The sequence below is a fragment of the Rattus norvegicus genome, chromosome 14 (assembly GCF_036323735.1).
Source record: "Rattus norvegicus strain BN/NHsdMcwi chromosome 14, GRCr8, whole genome shotgun sequence".
NCBI lineage: Eukaryota > Metazoa > Chordata > Mammalia > Rodentia > Muridae > Rattus > Rattus norvegicus.
The window spans coordinates 31,089,919-31,115,654 of NC_086032.1; the positions used below are offsets into that span (position 1 = coordinate 31,089,919).

General features: G+C 45.9%; 1 protein-coding gene, 1 non-coding gene and 2 pseudogenes across 3 annotated transcripts in view; 1 reads left to right on the forward strand and 3 right to left on the reverse strand.

Moving 5' to 3' along the window:
- Positions 1–1,762: 1,762 nt before the first annotated feature.
- Igfbp7 (insulin-like growth factor binding protein 7) overlaps positions 1,763–25,736 on the forward strand; it is a 59,943-nt gene continuing 35,969 nt past the window's right edge. The window contains exon 1 of one of the 2 annotated variants that reach the window (XM_063272904.1): positions 1,763–2,308. In XM_063272904.1, the coding sequence (XP_063128974.1) occupies positions 1,837–2,308 (472 nt within the window). In that variant the 5' untranslated portion in view covers positions 1,763–1,836. 2 annotated transcript variants of the gene reach the window in all.
- On the reverse strand, positions 4,305–17,788 carry Rangrf-ps3 (RAN guanine nucleotide release factor, pseudogene 3; annotated as a pseudogene).
- Positions 22,457–22,815, reverse strand: Rpl39-ps12 (ribosomal protein L39, pseudogene 12; annotated as a pseudogene).
- Positions 23,100–23,171, reverse strand: Trnac-gca38 (transfer RNA cysteine (anticodon GCA) 38). The gene has a single exon. It is a non-coding gene; the product is annotated as a tRNA-Cys (tRNA).

Consider the following 25,736-nt stretch of genomic DNA (forward strand, 5'->3'; position numbering starts at 1 on the left):
CTAGAATATGCTGAAGAGAAACCACAAATCAGTAACCCCTTTTCTAGGTGGGAAAAGAGTTCTCAACTCGCTAGTTCTGTAAGTATTAAATGTTTTTAAAGTGTGTTGTGGTCAGGGTCAGACCCATAGGGGCCACCACATACCTTCCTGATGGTGTTGTGGATATTGCTTTTTGCTTTCACTTAGCAACACTACAAATTCTGGGACATATGCAAAACAGAAACAGGTGACATGGGTCTACGCAGGACCTCCGGCCCGGGAGGCATCCTCATCACGTCACTCCTGTACCATGTGGTGTCACTTGATACGGGGTCAATGGGCGCACTGGCTTTGGTCACCTAGACTTCACACCTTCTGTGGAGAAAGAGAGAGAGGGGAGTCCACAACCCTGGCACTCTGCAAGCCTTCCTTCCCCTACAGTTGTTTGCAGACCAGCCAGGGATAAAATGAGCGAATGTTTTGTTCTTCTTTTTTTTTTTTTTTCTGGTTCTTTTTTTTTTTTTTTTTTTCCGGAGCTGGGGACCGAACCCAGGGCCTTGCGCTTCCTAGGCAAGCGCTCTACCGCTGAGCTAAATCCCCAACCCCGTTTTGTTCTTTTAATACAGTCCCTAAGACCAATGCTTCTGTGCACTCCAGAGGGCTCTGTCTCAAACTCTACCTGAGCCCAGAGACCCTGAGCCCTGGCACCTGCTGTCCATGTGGGCACTGAACTGCTAAGTGCCCTAAAGAAACAGGACACAAGACCATTTCCCTGCAGGTCGAAGAGTGGCCTCCCTCTAAAAGGTCCTCTCTGTGGGTTTTAAATAACACGGGCCAGTGATTTGTGAACCAGCCTGATAACCAGAACTTAAACCCTTAGACCCATATAGTAAACAGAGAAAATAACCTGCTCCATGTTGTTCTCCAAACTCCACACGTTTGGCACGTGGACCCACAAACATACACACTCACTCACATACACAAAATTAAAAGGCATTTTTTTTTAAAGTAAGGGATTGAAGAAACGGCCTAGCAGTTAAGCCGTTAAGAAGTGAGCACCTGTTTCACTTCCAGGACCTGAGTTCGATTTCCAGCACCCACCAGGCTTCTAACAACTGCCTTTAACTCCATTTAACAAGGTATCTGATCTTCTGCCCCACCCACCCTTAGAGGCACCGTGCACATACACAATTTACACATACATGAAGCCAAAACATCCATACACATAAAATTAAAAAACAAATAAATCTAGAACCATAACTTTAAAAGAGAATTTTAAACCTGATTCAGCGTAAGTCAGCTTGTGTGCTATGAGAGAAGAGCAAGATTATGAGGACCCCCCCCCAAAAAAAAAGAACATGTCAACTAAAACCACAAAGATCCTGTAGCCAAAAAGGACACAACCCAACTCCCTTTGTAGTCTGCCCTTAAAAGAGTAACCACAAAGCACTCAGGTTTCCCAGGCCCACTAGAATTTAACGGATTAAACAGTGCATTCTCATAAAGTCCTAGTTGTTTTAGATAAAAAATAAAATTAAAATAGCTGGATCTGGAAAGCGAGGAGGAAAGGAAGCGGGAGGCATGTTCCTTCCAGTGCTGGAGAGTGAAGACGTGGGCAGGGGGCTGAGCAGGAGTGGGCTAGCGAGCGTGCTGGGCATGGGACGGGCTCGCCGGGGCAGCGAAGATGCCCACGACGGTGGGAGGCCGGATCCCAGGCGGGCGGAGCCGGGCGGGCAGCAGGCAGACTCTCCGCCCCGGGGAGGGCCCCCGCGGAGCGCCGGGCGGGGCAGCGGCTTTAAGGGTTGGCCTCCGGGACCCGGGCTGCTCACTTGCGCGCTCGCGTCCAGCCACCCCATCATGGAGCGGTCACCGCGCGCCCTGCTGCTGGGTGCAGCCGGATTGCTGCTCCTGCTCCTGCCCCTCTCCTCTTCCTCCTCTTCCGATGCCTGCGGCCCGTGCGTGCCGGCCTCCTGCCCCGCGCTGCCCCCGCTCGGCTGCCCGCTGGGTGAGACCCGCGACGCGTGCGGCTGCTGCCCAGTGTGCGCTCGCGGCGAGGGTGAGCCGTGCGGGGGCGGCGCGGCCGGCAGGGGGCACTGCGCGCCGGGCATGGAGTGCGTGAAGAGCCGCAAGAGGCGGAAGGGTAAAGCCGGGGCAGCAGCCGGCGGTCCCGCGACCCTCGCCGTGTGCGTGTGCAAGAGCCGCTACCCGGTGTGCGGCAGCGACGGCGTCACCTACCCCAGCGGCTGCCAGCTGCGCGCCGCCAGCCTGCGCGCTGAGAGCCGCGGAGAGAAGGCCATCACCCAGGTCAGCAAAGGCACCTGCGAGCAAGGTGGGAACCAGCGCCTTCCCCGCCCACCCCACCTTATCCGCGCCGCCGCTGCCGAGCATCCCTGGAGACCCGCGGGAGGGAGGAGTTGATGGCGGCCCAGTGTCCCGAGCCAGGGGAAACGCCTCCCGGTTCTCTTGGGATGGTTTTATTTGGAGTTGCCTGTGTGCGCCAAGAAAGTGAGAAATCGCAGTAACCGGTGTAAATATAGAAAAGATTTTCCGAGACTCCGAGGCACAATTTACCCAACTAGCCTGCAGGGCAAGTCTCAAAAGCCTCTACACTCTTGAAAACCTTTTCACTCTTTCCTTTGGGTGTGTGCAGAGAGATGAGTAGACGGGGTTAGCAGAGAAATACAAAGGAAAGACTTTCAGAAAGTCAATTTAGTAACCAGATTTTTTTAAAATTGAAGTTTATATTAATATAATATTGGAGTTTCCAATTATCAAAATGGCATTATACTTGGGGGTAAAAAGAAACTCAAATGCTTTGATGTTGTGAACCCTCTGACCGTGTTGTTTTTCTTCTCGGGCCTTAGTTATGTTTTTGTCATAATCTGTCCACAGGATGCAAAGTTCCACAGGAATGGCTTTGACATTGTGTTTGTCTATTGTGTCCCATACTAATCTAAACTTGCTCAAATGAAGTTGGAAAAAATAAAGTCTGAGATTGGAACAAAAAAATTTAGAAACTTTAGCTCTAGTGCCTGAAATAACATTTTCCATGGGCAGTCGTTTCGAGGGAAAGTTAGAGCCCAGGACTGGCAGCTGCTGCCCGGGCCTCAGCCAAGGTAGGAGGGGAGGTGAGGAAAGTCAGCTGTTGCTTCTTGAACACAGTTCAGAGTTTCTCCAGACTTCCCAAGTAACAGTTCTTTCTTTACAGCTTTTCCCAGAAATCCGCTATTGAAAACCTGATATAGTGTAACTCAGTGTTACCCACTTGTGGTAGTTATGGTATTATCACGTACGTTTATAAAATCACAGACCAAATATCCCCATTTCCAGCAAAAACAGCCATTTTCTTCCTCGGCTCTAGCACGACAGTTACAACATGAATGGATATGCACATTGAGAATTCATTCCAAATATTGAGAGTTTCTTATAAACATCCCAAGGGGAAACTTTCCCAGAATCTCAGAGTCTTTGCCCTATCAGAGCAGATTAGCCTGACTTCCCAAGTGGTGTTTCCTCATCTGTGGTGTTTACATTGTTAATTTTTGTTATTTTATATGCTTATATTATTTTATTTTTAGTATATATTTATTATATGTATCATATTGTATATTTCTATATATATCATTTATAGATTACACATTTATAAAACAGTTTGACTTATTTTATAATTCATAAAAATAATGTGTTAATTATGCAAAATAACAGGTTTTATTGTGACATTTCATAAATGTACTTTTATTATATTTAGTCTCACCATGACCCTCTCCTTCCCTCCTCCTCACTCTACTTCTTCCTCCCAAGATGTACCCCTCTATTTTCCTGTCTTTTGGGGGGATCGAGTTTTATCAGTTTCTTTCTTGCTCCTTCCTTCCCTCAACACTCACATGGTTTGATAAAGAAATAAGAAAGAACACGTCCAGTCTGCCCAGCTCTTCAGCCCCTCTCTGGGCTGCAAACCACTTTAAGGGTACAGCTCAGGAAGATGGTGAGAAATAGCATCTAAAACTGGAAACCTTGACATAAACCAGTCTTTCGTCTCTCTGGCCCATCCTGACAAACAATGGGGGCTGGCTTCTAGGGCTATGATAGGAGAGTGCCAGAGAGAGCAGGGAGAGGCTAGAGAGCCTCCAGAATACCTTCCCGCAGCAGAAGAGAATGGGCGATTGTGTGTTTAATTGGGGTCCTAGGTATAGTTTGACAATGACGAAAGCTAAACGGACTGAGAACCACTTCCTTGTGTATCATTTAGTACTCGGTCTTTGCAGAGAGTAAAAATGCACTTCCTCCCTTCTTCTGGCCATTTCTTTCCCCAAAAGAAACTTGCATTTTGTTTTCTTTTTTTTTTTTTTTTTGGTTCTTTTTTTTTTTTTTTTTTTCGGAGCTGGGGACCGAACCCAGGGCCTTGCGCTTCCTAGGTAAGCGCTCTACCACTGAGCTAAATCCCCAGCCCCTTGTTTTCTTTTTTTAATTATTTATTTACGTACATATATGAGTACAATGTCGCTGTCTTCAGATACACCAGAAGAGGGCATTGGATCCCATTACAGATGGTTGTGAGCCACCACGTGGTTGTGGGGAATTGAACTCAGGACCTCTGGAAGATCAGTTGGTGCTCTTAACCGCTGAGCCATCTCTCCAGCCCCACATTGTGTTTTCATTGAGGGACAGGAGGTGTATTTTTGCAGAACTCAGCCTGGTGACATAGCCCATCTACGTTCTGTTCTTCTGTTTCCGTTAAGCATAATATTTATTGAGCAGCTAGCCAGCTCCAGGTGCGCATCGCTGGGATGCTCAGGGAAAATCTGGTCTTGACGATGAAGGGAGTCTGTATGAGTTACACATTGCCGAGCGCCTTCCCTAGATCCCTGGAGCACCTCCTGGTGTTCACCAAGATCACCATTCTAGAGAGAGCTTGCTCTGCTCAGTTCTGTGTTTCTGCCGTCGAAGGCGAAGCCATCTGCTTGAAAAATCTGTTAGAAAGATAATGAGCTAATGATCTCAAGTTTGGGAGCCGTCAGTGTGAACTGAGTGCCGGTAGAATTCACTGGGGTCCTTGGCTAACTAGAAGGGGGAGCTGACAATTAAATTTCATAAAAAAAGAATCAGGACATCACAAAGTCATGATGTGGGGACAGAAGGGGTTGCTCTTCTCTCCTGGTTCTCAGACCTTTTGTTTGCAGTCCTCTAAATCTGAGTCCCTTGGCACCCAGGTCGTTTCTCTGATATATTTGGGTACCATTTACTCACTCTTCAGGAATTTTACTTGTGGACCTAGAATGCCACCACTCAGTCTCTCTTCTTAGTTCCTCCATGGCTCAGTTCTAACAGCCAGTGAGGCAATAGGAGGGTCTTCACCATTCAATTCCATCAGACCTCTTCCCAGTCTCCCAAGCTCCTGCTACGCTATATGGCTGGTGTTCTGCATGCCTTTGGAAGTGCAGTGCCTCCTGCCTATACCCTGCATATAGACACAGACAGACAGACACACACAGAAACAGACAGACAGACAGACAGACACACACACACACACACACACAGACACACACACACACACAGACACAGAGAGACAGACACACACCCTCCCTTGGAATTCTTGTCACTGTCTCTGTGACCACACACACACACACACACACACACACACACACACTTCATTATGATGTTATTATTCTCCTAGTACTGGTCAACATCAAGAAATTCTTACTAGATTCATGCTGTGTCTTTGTACAAAGGTTCCATAGCTGACAATCAGCTGTAGACCATGACTCCCTGACTATGAATGTTAGTGCTACCGTGAACCACTAGCTTTTGTTACCTCATGACCTCTCTGTCCATAGGGTTCCTCGTCTGTAAAATGAAGTTACAATTACATCACCGGGTTTTCTGATGATTAAATGCTGTGAAAATTGACTGTAGAAAACACTGGATGAAGGTTGGTGTCATTGCTCAATCAGAAAGTTAGCTCTAGAGGAGAAGAGAATCTTTGTTGCCCAAAGAGCCCAAACCTCCAAGGACCCAGATCAGTACTTGAATGGACTGATGAATGAAAGACTCCCCTCGGGGTTGGGGATTTAGCTCAGTGGTAGAGCTCTTGCCTAGCAAGCGCAAGGTCCTGGGTTTGGTCCCCAGCTCCAAAAAAAAAAAAGAAAGAAAGAAAGACTCCCCAGCACTCTTCAAGCCTCAGGGTAAGCAGCTTTGGAGAAATAGACACAATTTCTTACTTGCAGAGTTCAGGGAAAGCTTTAGACAGAAACAAAGGGTACTTTTACATAGTTTTGTGTACCCTGAAGAATGTACCATAGAGAAATGGGATGGGGACTGGGAGTGAGTAAGGCTGGTAGTGAGTGGGGTGGGTGGGACGGTGCCTTGAGCCAAAGAGCACAGATCTAAGGAAGACCAGGGCAATCGCCTGAGTGGAGAATGAGCTGTGCAATAGAGACCATCCTGCCATCTTCTTAACTGTCTGTCTTTCTCTTAGAATAAAGGGCAGCCTGTCTTATGATGCCTTTCAAACACAGTGTCTGGCTAACAGTTAGAGCTTGGTATATGTTAGGCAGACAGAGGAGACCCTCTGGGAATGTGGACAATGGGCTCCCTGCTGTGTGCCCTCACACACACACACTCCACACACACACACACACACACACACACACACACACACACACACACAAAGCAGGGAATTTATCTGCACTTAGCTGTCTGATCCCATGGTCACTTTCCACCAAATCCCCAGATTCTTTCTTTACCTTGATAGCTACAGTCAGATCCAGGAGTTGTGTTGTAAGTAAAAAAATAAAATAAAATAAAAGCTTTAGTGAAGTTTATTTGGCAAATTAAAAACCCATTCCTATCCTTGAGTGAACCCAGGAACTCCACCGGAAGCTGAAACAGAGGAATTCCAACAGCCAATGAACTTGTTAGGGGACTGGTTTATCTTGAGACCGGACATGTCAGTGTAATGTTTTGTTAAGATAATTCTGTCTTGCAGAAGGAACAGATTTATGCTGAAGAGGGTGTCCAGATTTAGGGAGGAAGGAGCCAATAATGACTTCTTGGGGGATCGGTATCCTGGTTGAGATAGAAAAATAAAATAATTAATTAATTTAATAAAAACAGTTATCTAAAAAAGATATAGTATGGGGGTGGGAATGGAGTCAGGGGGAAGAGGACATGGAATATTATTTAGCCCTGCAAAAGAAGAAAATCTTGTCATTCATGACAGCATGGATGAACCTGGAAGACCATGTTAAAATAAGCAGTACTCAGAGACATGATCTTGCTTCTGCATGGAAACTTAAAACATCAGACTCGGGAGCAGAGCACAGAAGGTCCTTTTCTACAGAGGTGGAGGGTGAAGTTGGTATAGGAGGAACTGAACTGAAGAGAGGTTAGTCAAAGAACACAAAAGACAATTAGGAAAAAGTCTAAGAGCTGCCAGTCCCAAGACCCTGACTTGCCATGACAGGCTGTGTTTACCTGGGCATGCCCAGTGTTCTCTCTGCTTCTGAACAGTCTTACTAGGTTCTGTCTTAGATTTCTTGCATACTAGCCAGTGCTGCCTCTGAATTACAGCCCCACCATTACTCTCTGTCCTTGCTTTCAGATCAGAAAGACAAGAAGGGGGTTGGGGGAGCTGCCTATAAGAGAGTCAATGACTGCAGACTCACGGTTGAGAAAGAGACATACAGGGCTTCTGTGACAACCCCTTCCCCTACCCCTATAACCCCCAAAAGTAACATCCCAGGCAGAAAGCCATGAAGAGAACACTTTAAAACTGTGATAAGGAAGCCGAAGTATAGCTCTCCACAATTAATTACTCCTTGGAAGGGGTGCAGAGGGCAAGGACTCAGTTCTATTTAAGGGACTGGCCCTTGGGAGTTTGATCATGCTCCAGTACATATATGGGCAACACAAATTGAGCTTGTTTCCTTCTCTTCCTGATCCTCCTCCTTTCCTCCTCTTCCTCCTTCTTTGGGGGTTGGGGGGAGTCAGAAGGGTGAGTGGACCTGAGAGGTCTGGGAGATGAGTGTGACCCAGGTGTATGGAATTCCCCAATAATCGATAAAAATATTATGTTGGGAAAAATCTGCCCCAACCCGATAATAATACCTCTATAGTTTTATAACTTTCTTGGCCTTGTTTGCCCTTGTTGAACATGGAAACTTCTGGAATGGTGAGCAGATCACTAATTCTTCCTTATCGCTTGATCCTGTTTTAATCACTAACTTGGAGGAAAGCTTTGAGCTCCTGGAGTAGCCTTAGAAAGGGAACAACCTGGGGCTGGGGATTTAGCTCAGTGGTAGAGCGCTTACCTAGGAAGCGCAAGGTCCTGGGTTCGGTCCCCAGCTCCGAAAAAAAAAAAAAAAAAAAGAACCAAAAAAAAAAGAAAGGGAACAACTTTGAAGAAGGGGTAAAGGACTCAGGCAGGGTCCTTTTAGAGCAGTGGTTCTCTGCCTTCCTAACGCTGTGACCCTCTAATACAGTTCCTCATGTTGTGCTGACCCCCCAACCATGAAAGTCATTTCATTGCTACTTCATAACTATAAATCTGCTACTGTTGTTAATCATAATGTAAGTATGTGGGATCTCTGATATAGGACCCCCAAGGGGGTCACAACGCACAAGCTGAGAACCGCTATTTGAGAGAAAAGCACTCCAGAGACAAGGTACAGTCTACCTACTTTGGGAATTGGTTATTAAATGGCAGGTGCCCATTCCATAGTTCTTCAAGGAAATAGAATTTAAAAGTCTAAACTGAATAGGCACAGGCACATTCACATCACACACCAGGAAGAAACCTGTAACATGAATACTGTGGCGTGGTTGTGTGGGAGTTGAGAAAGCCCCATTAGAGCTGAAAAATGGCCTCACTTAGGAGGGCAGAGTGGAGGAGGCTGTTACCACTTTCCCCTCCTTCACACTGGTCAGCTCTGAGATAGAATGATGGAGCCGAGCAGGCAGTTACGGACATCCTTCGTGTGGTTTCTGCCCTGTCCCTGGAAGGGTCCACTAGAGACTCACGTTCCAGAAGAAACTGCCATATACGGGTGTTCTTTTTGGACAGCTCACTAACACAATGCCCTTGGTTAGAGTCCAAGGGCAGCTGGCTTCTCTCATTCTGGGTAGAGTCCAAGGGCAGTAGGCCTCCCTGGTTCTAAAATCTGCCTCCCAGTGGAGAGCTTCCTCTACCTCCAGCTGCCCCATATGGGTTCTGACTTGGCCTCTACGCCTTTAACTATAGCACAGATATCTTCTTAGTAACCAGTTGAAAGGAAAGACTGAGTTCCTGTCAAAAGAATTAAGCCGGAGGATCCATGAATGCTGCTCCCTTTGGGAGTTTATGAGTGACTAGATCAGAAAGTTTTGAAAGTGACAGAAACTTAGGTATACACCATAATTCATGTGCCTGTTCACTTAAGGTAACAGTCAAGATGCCCCCCAGATACCCTTTACTCTTTGAGTGGGGTCAGGGTAGAGGCATTCAAAATACCCGTGGGGAAGGGCACCCCAACATACACCATACACCAAGACGCTGATGAAACAAGAGAAGAAAGCCAGAGTAATAGGGAGAAGGTGTCTCCTTTTAACTTGAATTGTATATGTATTAAAGAGTTGAATCATGTTTTATCACAGATTCAATTAATGGCAAAACGATCTGACTCTTGAAAAGACTCATGTGCCAAATTGCTTTCTGGGTTCACAGAGGACAGAAAGGACAGATTAGCCACAGCTGGGGTTTACAACATGCCCCACCCCCTTAGCATCTCTAACCCAGCAGAAGGTTGGGAGTTGGGGGAGGCAGCATAGCTGTCCAGGAAGTCCAGGGAGGAAATCCTGCTGTTCCCAGAAGTAGGCCAGAGAAACACAGAAGTCTTGCCTCTGAAAACTAAGAAAGGTTCAAGCCAGGTAAAACAGGCTGAGTAACCTAGCGTTGACAAAGGCCTGTTCATGAGGTATGGTGATCTTCATCAACCCACAGTAAGTGTCCATGAGGTCAAGGCCAAGCCAAACTGACAGGTTCACAAAGCTGGACACTATAAAAAGGCAGCTGTCACAGCCCCAGGATAATGTGTGTAGTGGTACAATTTAGGCCTCCTCCTTCACAGGATGACTTGCGTACTGTAATCTCGGCATATCTCTGCTTTCTCAACTTGAATATCTACTCCACACCTAAGGGTGGTGCGTGGGTAGCGCCACTGTTCGCCATTACTTTGCATTTGTTGGTATTGAAGCCTATTTGCTGGTAGTGGTGGCATTAGACTCTTTTTTAATTTATTTCACGTGCATTGGTGGTTTGCCTGCATATGAGGGTTTTGGATACCCTGGAACTGGAATTACCAACAGTTTTGAGCTGCCACGGGGAGTTGTGCCTCTCTAGGAATTCAACTAGGAGTTGAACCTCTCTAAGGAAGAGCAGCCAGTGTTCTTAACCACTGAGCTACCTCTCTCCAGCACTTGTTAGACTCTTGACAAGGTACAGAGGGACAATTCATGGAAGAATTTGAGAGCTCAATTCATCATATTCCATTTTGACTCTGGAGGAAAACAAATAAACGAACAAATAAACAAAGAAACAGAAAGCCAGTGATTTAATATTCTAACAGGCATTGGTGCAGCTGATTGTCGTTGCCTTGTTTCTCACAGTGTCTTTTGGGAGAAGGGACATCTCCACCTTCTACAGGAGCTTGCTTGCTTTCTTTTTTTTTTTAAGATGGCATACAAGTGATGAGTTTTGTCTCTGCTTGTCTCCCCTTGAATGAGAAACATTTACCCGGCATTTTGTCTACGTCAGCACAAATTAGCAGCCAGCGGTCAAGTGGTGGAGTTGGAAAGACTGGATCTGACATCTGCTTCGCTCTCTTCTGGCTCTACTCCAGGCAAAGATGAAAACATTTATCAAGAAAATGGATCTCCTGGAACTTTCCAAAGGCTTTGAAAGGGACCACACAGAAGTGAAGCCTCTGGAATGTGTCGGGGCAGCCCAGGCCTAGGACTCCAAGCTGGTTCATTCTCCAGGGGAGTTTTCAGAACTCGGGGATCCAAAGGGGAATTTCAATCGTGGCTTCAGCAATTAGATGGTAACCTTGGCTTCCAACAGGAACCCCCTCAGGAAGCCATCAGCTTTTGACGGGGAACGAAATGTGTGCTTCTCTGTGAGCACAGACATCAAGGAGCGGGGTCCTGCAGTGTGGCCCCTTATTAAAGATGCTAAGCCCGGCTGGAGAGGGCAAGTTAGGGCAGAGATAAAGATGCTGCCCGATGTTTGACAAGCCTGGGCTTCAGAACTAGAGGCCCCCGTGGGCTCAGGTGTGTCTGGGATCAGAGGCTCAGAGTGGTAGAGTAGAGTGAATCTGACTTGGCTTTGTGGACCATGGATGCCTTTGGTTCACTGGTAACTGGCAAGGCAGGGCAGGGCAGGTCTTTCTAAGCTCAGCCGAGATGAGGCAAAGAGAACCTCCCACTCGCTCGATACCACCCAAATGCTCTCCACTCCAAGGCCTTTTTCTTTGTATCCATTCTGCCTGGCCCATCACTGCAGGCTGCCACCTTTTCCTGTCTAGCTGAGCTCAGAGGAATAGGCTTTGCTAGTCACAGAGCTGCAGTCGTGTTTTAAGCGGTGAGCTCTGCTCAGCACAGTTGCCTGAGTCACCAGATTCCAGAGCCGCGCCTGACCCGCCCCTGTGAGAGCACAGTAAGCAAACAGTCAGCATACCTCTCTCCTGGAAAAGTGGGAAGCTCGGTACACAACATCCAGAAGTGGGGGCTACCCCTCCTTTTCTTAACACTGCCCCTCGAAGGTTTCTCTTCGGATCTGTATGCACTCCATCCATCAACTTGAACCTATGGACTCCATCAGGATAAGACTGGGGGAGACAGCTCAGCTCCCAGACCGGCCTGTGGTGACTATAGGTACAATAGGACTTCAGGGCTGACACCAGACTGTCTCTACCAGCCTTTTCTTCTTGTGGTTTGCTTGTAGTGTGCTATGGCAGACAAGACCTGGTATGTGTGAAGAGATACAGCACAGAGCTTCCGCATGTGCACTCTGAAGTCAGTCAGAAGAGGCATAAATGCCTCTTCCCTGTTGTCTGAGCCAAACTTACTCCATTCATTTTCTTAGCTGAAATGCAGCTACGATTATATCTTCCACTTAAAGGTATTAGGAAGGTGAGATAATATAGGAAAATGATATTGACGTCTAGCACACGGAAAGGCCTCATTTTGTTTCATTTCCATTCTTATTGTTACTGGCATCATGAAGCCTGAGTGAGTTTCTAAGTACCATTGAAATAGCAACAAAAGCCAGATATAGAGGTATACACTTGTAACACCAACACTTAGCAGGCTGGGGCAGGAGACTTGGAGGCTCCAAACTGCCTTAGGCTATCAGAACCTGCTCTCAAAGATTAAAAAAAAAAAAAAAAAAAACAAAACAAGTGTCATTTCTAAGGCGTGATGCTGCCTTACTCTGACCAATGCAAGCACGACACTACTTTATATGTCCCCAGGTTAGATGTGACTTTGTTTATGGCTACACAATAACATAGGGTACTGAAGTACTGAAGACCAACCTCTAGAAACTTCCACCCTGTTCTACAAGGACAAGGAATCCCACCTGTCCCTGTGGGATCTCGGACTCCATAAAGAGGGTCTGTCTAGTGGCTGGCACATGTGCTTAGACTCTATGGCTAGCATGTATACTGTGCTTTAGAGCACAGAAAGTGTCTGTCTTCCAGCTCAGTGTCACTTGTATTGATTTCTTGTGGCGCTCCTCACTGGCTTTAGTCTACAGCTTTGGGTTCAGGGGTCATTCAGTACAGTAATCACTGCCATACATACATACATATATATATACATGCATATATATGTGTGTATATGCATATATGTATATATGTATATATTAGTTAAACTATTGACTTCATAGAGGATAGTGAACAAAAATCACACTCTGGAAAATGAAGAGTGCCATCAATGCCAGGAGGGGGCACACACTGGGCATACTCTTTGGCTCTTAGAGTCTTGTTGATAAAAGAAAAATACATATATAATAGTCCCTTTGCTGCGTAGCTTGGCAGGAACACATTTGAAAGAAAGAATCAAAAAATTCCACTGCAAATGAGCAAATTGAGACTCAGCAGGTGCCCACTTAGGTCGGCCACCTCTGTCTGAGAGATGATAACATTTCCTGTCAAGTGGGGAATAGAAATGAGGATGCAGATGGGAAGGGGAAGAAAATGACTGGCTTTGCAGACCCAGCACCTATAACCTGAGTGAACTTGACAGAGCATTGTGACCTGCCACTTTCCAGGTGCAAGGCCACCTCACCTTCTGGAGCAGTCGTCCTTCGCTGGTCTGCTCGCCAGGGCGAGTCACAGAAGGCTATGCCTGAGCTCCCCTCCAAGATTCTGATTTAATTGGTCTGGATGTGGGCTGAGCCAAGAAACTCATAAACGCTTTCCAGATAATTTAATGTCCTGCCCGGGCCTAGAACTATCATTGTTTTAAAGTGATTTCTGGTGACTATGGGAGACTCTCATTCTTCGGGAAATTCTTATATGATGGGGCAGCATTTGCTCTGCTTGCCCAGAATTCCGTGTTTCACAGCCAAGGGACTTTTGAGGATTCCCTTTGTCCACCGTAGCAATTGGAAGCTCTTGAAACGCATGATGGCCTCTCATGCTGCAGGCAGCTCAGGGCTTGCCTCTGTCTTTCCTCCTGGCTAGTTCCATGCTCTCGCCTGTTTGGACAGAGTGGAATTGTGTTTGCCTCTGTCAGCATCACACCACTTGAGAGTTTACCTAAACCCACATGATCCAACCTGTCAGATGTTTCTCGAGAGCATGGCTTCCTTGAGCCTCAGGTTTTCATCCGCTTTGCTCACCTCCGAATCTCCAGCATTGGGAAGCCTTGGGATGTGGTCGAATTGGCACCGAATGAGCAAACGCATGAACGATGAAGGTTGGTTTTTCAGGTAGCCTATTGGAAAGAGGAACCTTCTTCACCTCTGTCTGGATTATCTGAACTAACACCTTTCTAGGATCTCTAATAGGATGGGGTAGCTCCACCCAACTTAGCCTAGAGGGGAGTCTCTTGTCACTCCGATGAGACCCTCGAGATTGACATGTCCCTGATGACGTCAACCTCAACAGTGAGCATGGGGGTTGCCCGAGTTCGTGTATTTTGAACGTTCAGCAGTGTCAGGACTTTTAGCCTCCTGAGAAGGTCATCTAGTCTCCCTTCCCCCACAGTAAACAGAGAACACAGATATGGTGGCTGGTCATTATTTACAGGACTTGTGTCCTATCAATTTCCTTTGAGCACAGAGTTAGCGAAGAACTGCTGCTCCTGGGGGTACTACAGATGAATCCCGTGTTTTGTGTGCACGTTTCTGTTTGAAGGCCACCCTGTAAAGGCTCGAGTTAGGGTATCAAGCAAGTGTCTGCAAGTGTAAAGTGTGCAGAGGAGGATTGAGGACACTTGGAAATGACCATCCCAACAACGAGCTGTAGGAACCTTGCAAGGACGTTGAATGCAGAACCCATTTGTGAGTTGGGTCTTCTTTTGATGTCCCACCATAATGTAATGGTGGCCAAGAACAGATGTTGAAGGAGCCATTTGGGGGTTGGCTCTTGATCCAACAAACACATTCTGTCCCTGGCTTTATTGTTCCATAGCAAGCTGGATTTTTGTCCTGACCCTTGACCTTCTGGCCATCAACTTCCTGACCGCTCTTATTTCATAGGGCAGCAGGAAGGTTATATGGGAGACTGCTCTCCCGTTTCTTCTTCCTGCCTTCCTACCGACTAGCAGGAAATTAGCCCTTTGGTTCCTCTCCATGTTGTGCTGTGTGCCAAGAGGAATTTATGTCACAAGAAAGATACGGACATCTCCTATATGGATCCTGCAAAACTAATGTCTGTTCTGATTGGTTGGGAAGTGCAGAAAGGCATAAGAGATGGTAAGACTCAAGGTAGGGCAGCCCCAGTATAAGGCCAGTCAGTAAAGACACTCAGACATGAAGGATGTATACCCAGGCATGCATACATGTAACTTTATTAGGAATCACCAGAAGCATATTTTCCTGGGATGGAGAAATGAACAAGGGTGCAGTCATACTTGTATCCTATACATAGAATGAACAAAGACATTTTAACCTGATCGTATACTGCAGGTGCTTATAGGTAGTATAACTGCCCTGATACATAATATATAAACAATTGTATACTTGCTTCACCCAAAAGAGCATATGGGGGTGGAAAGGAGTGGGTTTTGTTCTTGTTTGTCAACAATAATAATAAATGTTAATGCAAAAGAATCTTCAAGCTTGTTTGAGGGACTGGAGAGATGGCTCAGCACTCAAGTGCTGCTCCCCCAGAAGACCCAGGCTTGATTCACAGCACCCATGTGGCAGCTCACAAACTCCATTCCCAGGGGCTCTAAGACCCACCCACCCCCAGCCTCTAACAGGCACCAGATGTGCAGGCAGGGCACAGACGTACGTTCAAGCAAAACACCGTACACATAAGAATAATATTTTTAACTTTTGAGGTGTGTTTAAACACCTCGATAAATGCTGAGGGAAATATAGAATAGATTTACATCACTCTATCTAGTTCCTTGGCAAAAAGAAATGAAAGGGAAGTCTTAGATAGGTGCTGTGGCCTTCTGGGACAGTGGGGGCGCCATCTTCCTGTCAGTCTCCAACAACTCAGGGTCTACCGTTTCTCCCTGTGGACAAACCAGGATGGATTTAGGTTCTACATTTATAAATACTTGTTAAATAAAAATTAAATAAATAAATCATTGTTAATTAACTTCAGCTGCTATGTAGCTTCTGTGAATCCTGAGAATATAGGCATATTTAATTTTAATTTTTCATAAAGATCTTTTTGTCATAAAAAAAAAAAAGCCAACTTTGCCCCCAACACTCACAAATCTGTGGCAGGAAGATTAAGAGTCAACACGGGAAGACTGTATCTGAAAACAAAACAAACAACCAAAAAGGCTCAACCACTCCCCACAAACTGACAGGGTAGAAATCTGAGGGGCTTTGCCAAAATCAAAGACAGCCCTTGTCCTTGGAGCCGACCTTGAGCCCTTGCAGAGGCCGTGGAGTCTTGTCCCTCTCTTCCTCTGGAGTTTCTGTCTCCAGCACAGTCGTCTGTAAGGCCGTCATCCCTGCTAACAACACTGCTGACAAGATACTTACAGCACAGAGGAAGCTGCCTGTGGCTTCCAGCAGAATTTTTCACATTTTTTGACCAAGAGATAACATAACAGCACAGTGGGATTTATGAGAATTTCCCTGTGGGTTAGAAGGCGGCGGCATCACCCGTTTAATCCCCAGAAGGCGGCTGTGATAGTGTATCAGCTGCACGCTATAAAGTAGGCCACCATGAATGAGGCAGTGCATCTGGATGCCCGAGCTCTCCTCCTGTTACCAGAAAACAGATGTCACTAAACCAAGGATTCCAATGAGTTGGTGTGAATGCAGGCATAAGAACCACGCTCAATCGCAAACCTGCCACACCAGAGTGCCAGAGCCTACTGAACTAGATAGATGCTTCTTCATTCATTTACAGCCTGACAGCCTGACAGCCTGCCATCTTTCTTTCTGGAAGGGTCTTGGTATATGGTCCAGGCTGGTGGCAGTCATGAGCTTGCACTTCAGCCTCTAGAGTGCTGGGATTGCAGGTGCGTGCCTCTACTCCTGACTTTGTTTATAGTTCTCCTCCTCCTCTTCCTCTTCCTCCTCCTCCTCCCCTTCCTCTTCCTCTTCCTCCTCCTCCTCCTCTTCTTCCTCCTCCTCCTCTTCTTCATAAAGCAAGTTTCTTTCTCCAGAGTAGGTGTCTTATGTCCACATCCAGGGAGGCAGCAGAAAGAAACTCCCCCTCTCAGAACTGGGTCCCTGAGTCAGCAGCACATTGTGTTTCAACCATCTTTACTGGGGACCAAAGGGGTTGGGATCATGAAGAGTCAAACTAGTTACCAGCTGTTCAAAGTTACCCAGGCTCCATCTGGACCTGCCAGATTTCTACGGCCAAGAGACCTGCTGTGACTCAGGGACTGATTGAAGGTGAGCGAAAGGTCAGTGTGATACTGGGGCAACCGAAGCAAGGCCTGATGCAGTGGGGACATCCTTTGCTACCTGTTGGTCCTCTTTAGCGACCTGCTGCCTACCAGAAAGGAGCCAGGTGTCTTGACAGCAGCCTCTCAGGGGTAAGTCCTCCAAACAGATAGCACGTGCACAGCCCTAGCCCCCCGCACCCCACCGACGCCCTCAAAATGGAACCGCACAGCCGCTTCACCCTGCACGTGGACCTGCAGCTCCAGAAGTTCTATGATTAGACTCAGGTCGGTCACAGGATGGCAGAAAACTTCTTGGTTGTCTGGCACCGGTCAGAGGTCACTCGCATCAATGGCACCTGCGGGGAGGATGGTGGAGAAGGCGCCTCGGAACAGTGGACAGTTTCTGGTGGGCTCCATAGATCTAGTACTTGAGTCTGGACATTAGCGAGGTTTTAAAGAAACCTACGCGGCCCTTTTGAGGCATCATTTCCCGTGGTGTTCCCGGAGCAGCCATAACCTCCTCCTGTCCTACTGAGCTCTGGGACCTTTTGTTTCTAGTTCTTAATCCACATATTCTTCCAGCTTCTTACTGTGCATTTCCTTTGTTAAGCTGCCTGCTCATCTCACCGGTAACTGATTACTACCAGCAGGAAAAAGTGCTCCTGCTTATTCTGTAAGGCCATATATGTGCTTTTCAAGAAAAGTACCCAGAGGACCAACAGATGCTCTTTGATACGTTAAAATAATTTAAAAGACTCAAGTTTTGACAGTGGCATTGTCTGATGTAGCTCGATAAAATGATCCCCAAATCCCCGTGATCGACTTGGCTAATTGCAAGCAGTCTAAGACTGCTCGCATCGGTTTGCTTTGTGAAGTGAAATAACCAACATGTCATTTCACTTCCTGAGGGGGGCACGAAAAGTAAAGCAGATCAGAAGAGGTAATCAGAGAAGTCCTTGTTTTCTAAAAATAGCACCTGGCCACCGCAGAGGGGAAGCCTGCGGACAAATTACTTTTCAATCCGCTTGAATAAGATTGAGTCCTCTACAGAGATTTCACCATGGCCGGCACACATTTCAAATCCACAGGATAAGAATGTGATCCGCTGAGCTCATAAGAATCAGCGTACCTCTGTGCTAGGGACCGCAGCAGATGTTCTTTGGACATCAGCAGAGAAAGTGGTACACAGTCATTTCTCATGCAAATGTGACGTTTGTTTTAGATTGGTGGGTTCTTGTGTGAACAAGGCACTGAAACTGTGCATAGGAACATGTGTTTTAGTTTCTAGAAACTGTCAGTTTATGCCTCTCTGGCTTTGGACATTCGTCACTTACACGTGCCCTCTTCCAATCTCTCTCTTCAGCTTATATAATTATTATTACAAAGGAATATCATGAGCTCTGCCTCCAATGGTCATAGCCATGGTTAGGGAAATTAATGAAGTGAAAGACTTGAGCCCCTAAGACCGGGAATGCATGGCTGAATGAAAGATTTCGTTCCTTTTGATTCTGCCAGTGACAGAAGCCACAACTCTGATTGCATACCAGCTAGTTAAGTACCTTGTGTGCACCTATGTCAAATGTTTGCTTCTAATTGAGCCACTCCATGTCTGTCTGGGCCACTCCTTTCTCCTCAAGTACTCACAAGCAGAGTCCAGGACTACTCTATTATCAAGTTATCTTAGACCAACCAATTAGTAAAGAGACCTGCTACTAGGCTGTGGAATAAAATATAAAGTACTTACACTTAGCATCCATTTGAGAACATCTGGTCCTTCTTCCTACGTCATTAGCTAGGTGAAGAATTAGCAGCATCTGCCTGCTAGAAGCTTGTGCTGCATATTGACCTGGAAAGGGGTAAGAAGGGCAACTCTTACGTTATCTGTCACACTTTAATGAGTACAAGAGAGTACCTCATCACCCTGCCAAACAGTATAGGAATTAGGAATGACTAGGTCCTTAGTTAAGAGTGGGAAGGCTTACTGAGTTTCATGCCATACTGTAGCTAAGGGCTCTAGAACAGACTGCCGTCTGCAGGGATCTGTGTTGATGGGGAAATGGCAGGAGCAGAGTTTCTCCATCTCCCTGAGTGCAGTCTCCTTGGCAGAATAGATGGAACAACCAGAACCAACGGATGAGGGGGAGAGGGAGTTATTTAATGGATACAGAGTTCCAGTTTTACAAGATAAAAAGAATTCTCTCACAACAGTGTGAGTGGATAGATAGATGCCCATCGACTCATAAGGAGTCACGGTGGTAAAAAGCCATCATGAGCTGAAACTGTAGTCAATCACAGTGGGTAGAATACTCACAACTTGCGTTGGCCACTGTTTCCCCTTGTGACTGAGTGACTGGCTGATCACTGAGGCTCTTCAATGGCACCCAATTTCTGGAGAATGTCACGCCTTCATAGTGCTAACCTGGAAAAAAACGAACCCTCCAAATCTCAGGTACAGCTTCTGCTGAATGTTACCACTCTCGTATCATGGCGACCTTTTAAGCACATAGTCTGAGCCATTAAGTGGTTACCAGCTGTGCTGACTTACACAACTAAATAGGTGAGATGGAGTTGGATGGACGGCCCAAGTGTAGAGTGCTTTCCTAGTACATCTTCAGTGGTGGAAAATGAAAAAAGAGTTAAGGCGCTAATATTTAGCGTTGTATGTGTTTTACCAAAGCTTTAAAAAATTTTAAGTAAAAACACAGAACCTCTAGATACCAATACGTTGGTGACAAGCCATCCCTGAAAATGCCACAGTGCAGGTGTGTTGGAAGGTGTGTCACAAGGCTTTGGGAAGTCAGCAGCTATGAGGAAGGAACCAGGGCAAAGGAAGGCCAGGACAACACCTCTGACCAGAGAAAGTCCCAACAGACGCTCATTGCCATATCCACTTGGGTAAGTTCTGGTGACCCGGGAAAGGTACAGGAGCTGCAGCCACCTGGACCTCTCACCTACAAAGAGCTGCTATGAACACGAATACACGATTTAACTGGGTGATACAGAGACAATAGAGGCAGATAAAGGTTGGGGAGGGAAACAAAACCAGGAAGCCACAGAAACGAAGTCATCAAATTTTTATCACTGAATGAGGGCATTCGAACTGGTGCTCTGAGAAGTCAGAGAAAGGAATCCCAGACAGCAGTTCCTCCAGAAAGTGTGTGGATTTTTACATGAAAAATAAGCACAGAAGAAGATAAAATCATGTCTCATGCAGGAAAGAACAGAGAGGTCTGGGGGTGCAGCTCAGTTGTGGGACATGTGCCTAGTGTGTGGGTGGCCCTGGTTTCAATCCTCAGCACTGGGGGGAAAATGTGAGAGGGTCAGCCAACACCATCTCTAAAAACATGTCTAAAATGTTGTCTACAAACAGAAGAACTGTAGTATAAAAAAAGACCGTTGAAAGTAAAGGCTAGAAGGACTCGGAATTGGAGTGGATGGCTAATGATTAGAAATAAAAGACATATTTCTGAAATAGAAGCAAAGTCAAAAGAAAGACAAGAGTAGGCAACAAGAGAACCTTGAGAACAGAAGGAGGGCGATGCATATAAAAACCTGCGTTTGAGTCCCTAGCATCCCTGTGAAAAAGCCAGGTAGAGCCACATATTCCTGTGACACGAGCACTGGGGGGAAAGAGGGAGAGACAAACAGATGCCAAGAGTTCGCTGGTGGGCTTTCTGTTCAAAACACTGAGCCTCAAGTTCAATGAGAGACCCTGTCTCGAGAAAATGAGGCAGAGAACATAGACAATGACACCTAATATTCTCTTCTTGTCTATGTAGGTTCACACCACACACACACACACACACACACACACACACACACACTCACATACACACTCATATACTCACACACACTCACATACACACACACTCACACACACTCACATACACACACACTCACATACATACACACATACACACTCACACACATACTCATACACTCACACACACATACACACACACTCACACACACATACACACACACACTCACACACACACACACACTCATATACAACTTACATATATTCCCCAGTTCTGATATATCTAAAATATATATTCCCCAGTTCTGATATATATGTGTGTGTGTGTGTGTGTGTGTGTGTGTATTGGGGAATGAATATATATATTGGAGAATATATACATACATATATATATTCGTTCCCCAATTCTAATATATATTTTCCCAGTTCTGACATATAATATATATATTCATTCTTCAGTTATGATGCGTGTGTGTGCGTATATGGTATGTATGTAACTTAAGTATAAGAAAATTAATAAAGCTATAAACAGTGAAGAGGAGCCAGTACATACAGCTGGCCAGGCAAACACGTGAACATCCGCTAGACCTCACACGGAGTCCTCACAAGCAATTAAAAGAACAATCCTCGGTAGTGCTACCCCTCCAGCTTGACCTACTTTTGCAAAACTCCTAACCCTCACTGCTGGGAAGTGTATGAGAAATGATCATTCTCAATCACATTGCCAGGGCCACGAATTGCCCAAATAATCTAGGAATACCTGTTAAAATTAAAAGCCTTCTGAGCCAGCAGTCTCAGAACTGGGGACCCATCACACAGAAACAGGAGCAGCAGGATATAAGAATGGGTATGGGCTCATTCATAGTTAACATGCAGAAGAAAAACCATCCAGGCTTCTCTTAAGCAAATCCATGCCTGGAACATTTCATAGCTACAGAATACAGTAACGTTTCTTCTGACCCGCAAAGATCAAGCTTTGATACATTGTTTAGTGAAAGGGGAGACCTGCAGGGTAATATGTCTGACTTTTTTTCTATTTTAAAAAGGAAACAAAAACTATATACAATGAATATTGGTTACTGGAGGTGGGTTTATCATACGGTTAAAGACCCTTGAATTGGTATCCTAAGCATGTATTCTTGCATTTTTTTTAGTACCAATGAAAAGATTTGAAAAGAACACCATATCATTGGTTTTTCCCCAGGTAATGTAAATACTGCTATAAGTCTAAAGGAGTTTTCTCTCCCCTTTAAAGATGTGTATTGGGCTGGAGAGATGGTTCAGCCATTAAAGGGTAGGCTCACAACCAAAAATATAAAGATGTTTATTTTTAAGCCGGCAGGGGAGGGGGATGTATATACCAGTGCATGCATGTGTAGAAGGCAGAGGACAACTTTGTGGAGTCAGTTCTCTCCTGCATTTATGTGAGTTCCAGGGATCAAACTCGGGCTGCCATGTTTGTGCCGCAAGCCCCTGTACTTGCTGACTCATTATTTTTTATTTTGGGTAACATTTATTGTCTTTTGATAACATGTTTTTACTTTATTGTCTCGGGCCCCCAGGATCCTAATGATAGAATAAAATGTTGAATTATTTTTAACCTTGCTGACCCATTTTGACAGCCATCTTCCTTCTTTTTTTTTTTTTTTTTCAGTTTGAAAGGTTCTAAATTTTATTACTGGACAAATTAGTTCAGACACAAGTAAATCTCTAGGTTAAAAATGTTGAAATCCATCTGGTCGGACTGATCGATGACGGTGATTCAGTAGAAATCCTCAGTCTGGCCGTAGTGTGACTCCTTATAGACCCAGCTTCGTTCTCCTCCAGTGTCTTCTCTTAGAGTTGTACCTGATTTTGTTACCAGTTTTCATCCGAATCCATTGAGGAATAGGACGATTTTGCTTTTGTTTCTTTGCCAGGAATCGCTTGATTCTGAAAGTCTTGTGAGAAGACATGGCGAGGATCTGAATCAGGCGCAGAGCGCACGATGGCGGAGGAAAGGAGAAGAGCCATCTTCCTTCTTTTAATTAGCAAAAGTGAAGTTGAAATTGGAGTTAGACTCAAAGCTATAGATCAGTATAAGAGAGTCCATACATGGCAGACTCGTATATCTTCTGCTCCTTTGTTTGTTTGTTTGGATGCTGTTGCAGACACATCAGAAGAGGGCATCGGATCCAATTACAGATGGTTGTGAGCCACCACGTGGTTGCTGGGAATTGAACTCACGACCTCTGGAAGAACAGCCAGTGCTCTTAACCATTAAGCCATCTCTCCAGCCCCAAAATCTATGGAAAGGGGGCACCTGGATTTGAACCAGGGACCTCTTGATCTGCAGTCAAATGCTCTACCACTGAGCTATAACCCCAGTGACTCGTATATCTTCTGGATATACAAGATACTCTCCTAGATCATAGCCTGGGACTCGTGGTGATATAAAAAGAAAAATTATAAGGCATCCTTTGGAACTAGGGGGACTCTCAGGAAGGCTGGCCCTCAGGAAGGCTGACTCTCAGAAGGGCTCTCTTACTGGAACTGAGTCCTCAAATTCTGTGTACTTCTGTTTCCTTCCATTTAACATGCAGAAACAAAGAATCAGAGAGGACCCAAGGTCCCAAAAGGACTTTTTCCAACATTGATTCATCCTTCCTGTTCAACCGGTTAAAAACAGAGGGTCCCCTAGGTTCCATCCACAACAGCACAAGGCCAACAGGATGTGGTGGGAACTGGAGCCAAGTCCCACTCAGCCTGCTTTTCGATATGTTCTCTCTCATACTTTGCCCTCCCTCTGTCTGACACACACCAGTATCACTGACTCAGCTGACCTGGCATGCATTGCCTTTTACCTGTGTATCCAGAAATCTGTTGGGTGCAAATTACTTACATAAAATACCTAGTGTGATCTAATCTATCAGTGTCAAAGGACCAGGGCGGCAAAATGATTTGATCACAAGCCCAAAGTAGAAATATTTCTCAGCCAGCATAAAAACTCTGCCAAGTCCCTTGATTTTGTGTTGAAGATGTAGAATCACTTATTTTTTTCTCCCTTTATGAATAAAGGATACTAGAGTTTTGTCTTTTAAAAAATTAGGATTCTGGGCTGAAGAGATGGATCAGTGGTTAGAGCACTGACTGCTCTTCCAGAGGTCCTGAGTTCAAATCCCAGCAACCACATGGTGGCTCACAACCATCTGTAATGAGATCTGATGCCCTCTTCAGGTGTGTCTAAGACAGCTACAGTGCACTTATATACATAAATAAATAATGTATATAAAATAATCAGGATGCTAGAGCCACTGAGATGGCTCAGCTGGTAAAGTCCCGTTACCAAGCCTGACAACCCGAGTTTAAGCTTCAACAGCACATAGTGGAAGAAGAGAACCAACTCCAGCCAGCTGTAGTTGAGGCTACTTCCCTGTGCGTGTTCCATGTGCGTGCCGGGACACATACATGCATGCATATTTAAACATACAATAAACGAATAAATAAATATGTAAAAATAAATAAACCAGGATCCCACAGATTCAAGAACTGTCATGGCTCACGTGTAAAATGTTCACTTGGGCTGTTTGAATACCCGCTGGTCGGCACTGTTTTGGGTGGCTGTGGACTCTTTAGGACAGGGGGGCATGGCTAGAAGGAACAAACTGGGAAAAGACCTTGCAGGTTATAACCTGCCACAACCCACTCTGCTTTTCTGACCTGCTGACGTGGCCGGGCAGCAAGCCGCCTCCCAGACTCTCACGACCATAAAGGAGTCGCTCCTGTTTGCCCACCTTCCTGGCCATGAACCCGACGAAGACCTTCCTCCCTTAAGTTGCCTCTGTGAAGCATTTGTCACAACAGTGAGAAAGGTAACTGAAACCCTGGCCTCTACCAGGAATTCCAAGGTCATATTGCAGCTTCTGCTTGCATTTAGGTCCCTGGGCAGTTGTTACGGCTTCTGTCACCAAATGTGTTTTTGCTCAGGGTCCAGGCATTACTGTCCCGATTTAAGGGTCCTACCACACACGAAGTAGGATGTGACTAATAAAGAATGTAGCTTTACTGCAAGTCCAGACAGCTTCTGATAAACATTTGAGAAAAAGTCAGGAATGTTTTCCTTTGTGGGGGGCAAAATATGTGGTTCACGGTGTGAGGGGGAGGAGGGGGAGCAGGAGAGATCTAAACACTAGTTCCCTCACATAATTTCTCAGCACATCAGCAGCAGTCAAGTTCGACTGCCCATCCCCTCACCCCACCCTCACCTCCAACCCCCAGCTTTAGGACATAGCTGAGTACAAGTCAGAAGAAAAGAGGAATGCATCTGTGACACAAGGGTAATTCCAAAGTGATGACCAGGCAAGTTTGACCTTGGCAACATTGGAGGCAGCTTCCACCCTGAACGTTCTAGAAAGTATCCACCAAGGCCCATTTTAAAGACCCATTGGGATCCTTACTTCCTGTACTGACAAAAGAGGGAAGCCCCGTAGAGGAAGCGGGTGTTGACTCCTAGAAGAGAAACACCCAAGTGGACTATATGGCGTCTCTTGGCATTCTTCACAGACCGGAAGATTCCAGAAGCACCAAACAAGGGCATGACAAGGGGCTGAAGAATATGGGGTTGACACTGCCATCCCCTCGACAGGGAAGGGATGCAGCAGATCATTCTGTAAGGAAAAGCACATTATCCGCAGGACCTATCCACTCCCATCTTTCAGCACTTCTCACGCTTCCCGGTCCAGTGTGTGTGGTAGGGAAAGGGTGTGGGAGAGACCGGAGCTGTCCCTGGTCAGTTATAAATGGAATATGAACATTTCACAGAGGAAGCTCCCTCTAAACGGCTGGGCAGGGATGCGGCTGGGAGATAAGTTTTGCTGTAAACTTTCGTATGGTGACCTCAGTGGTTTCAGCCGTCGCCCATATCCCAGAGTGCATAGCGCTAGGGCAGGTA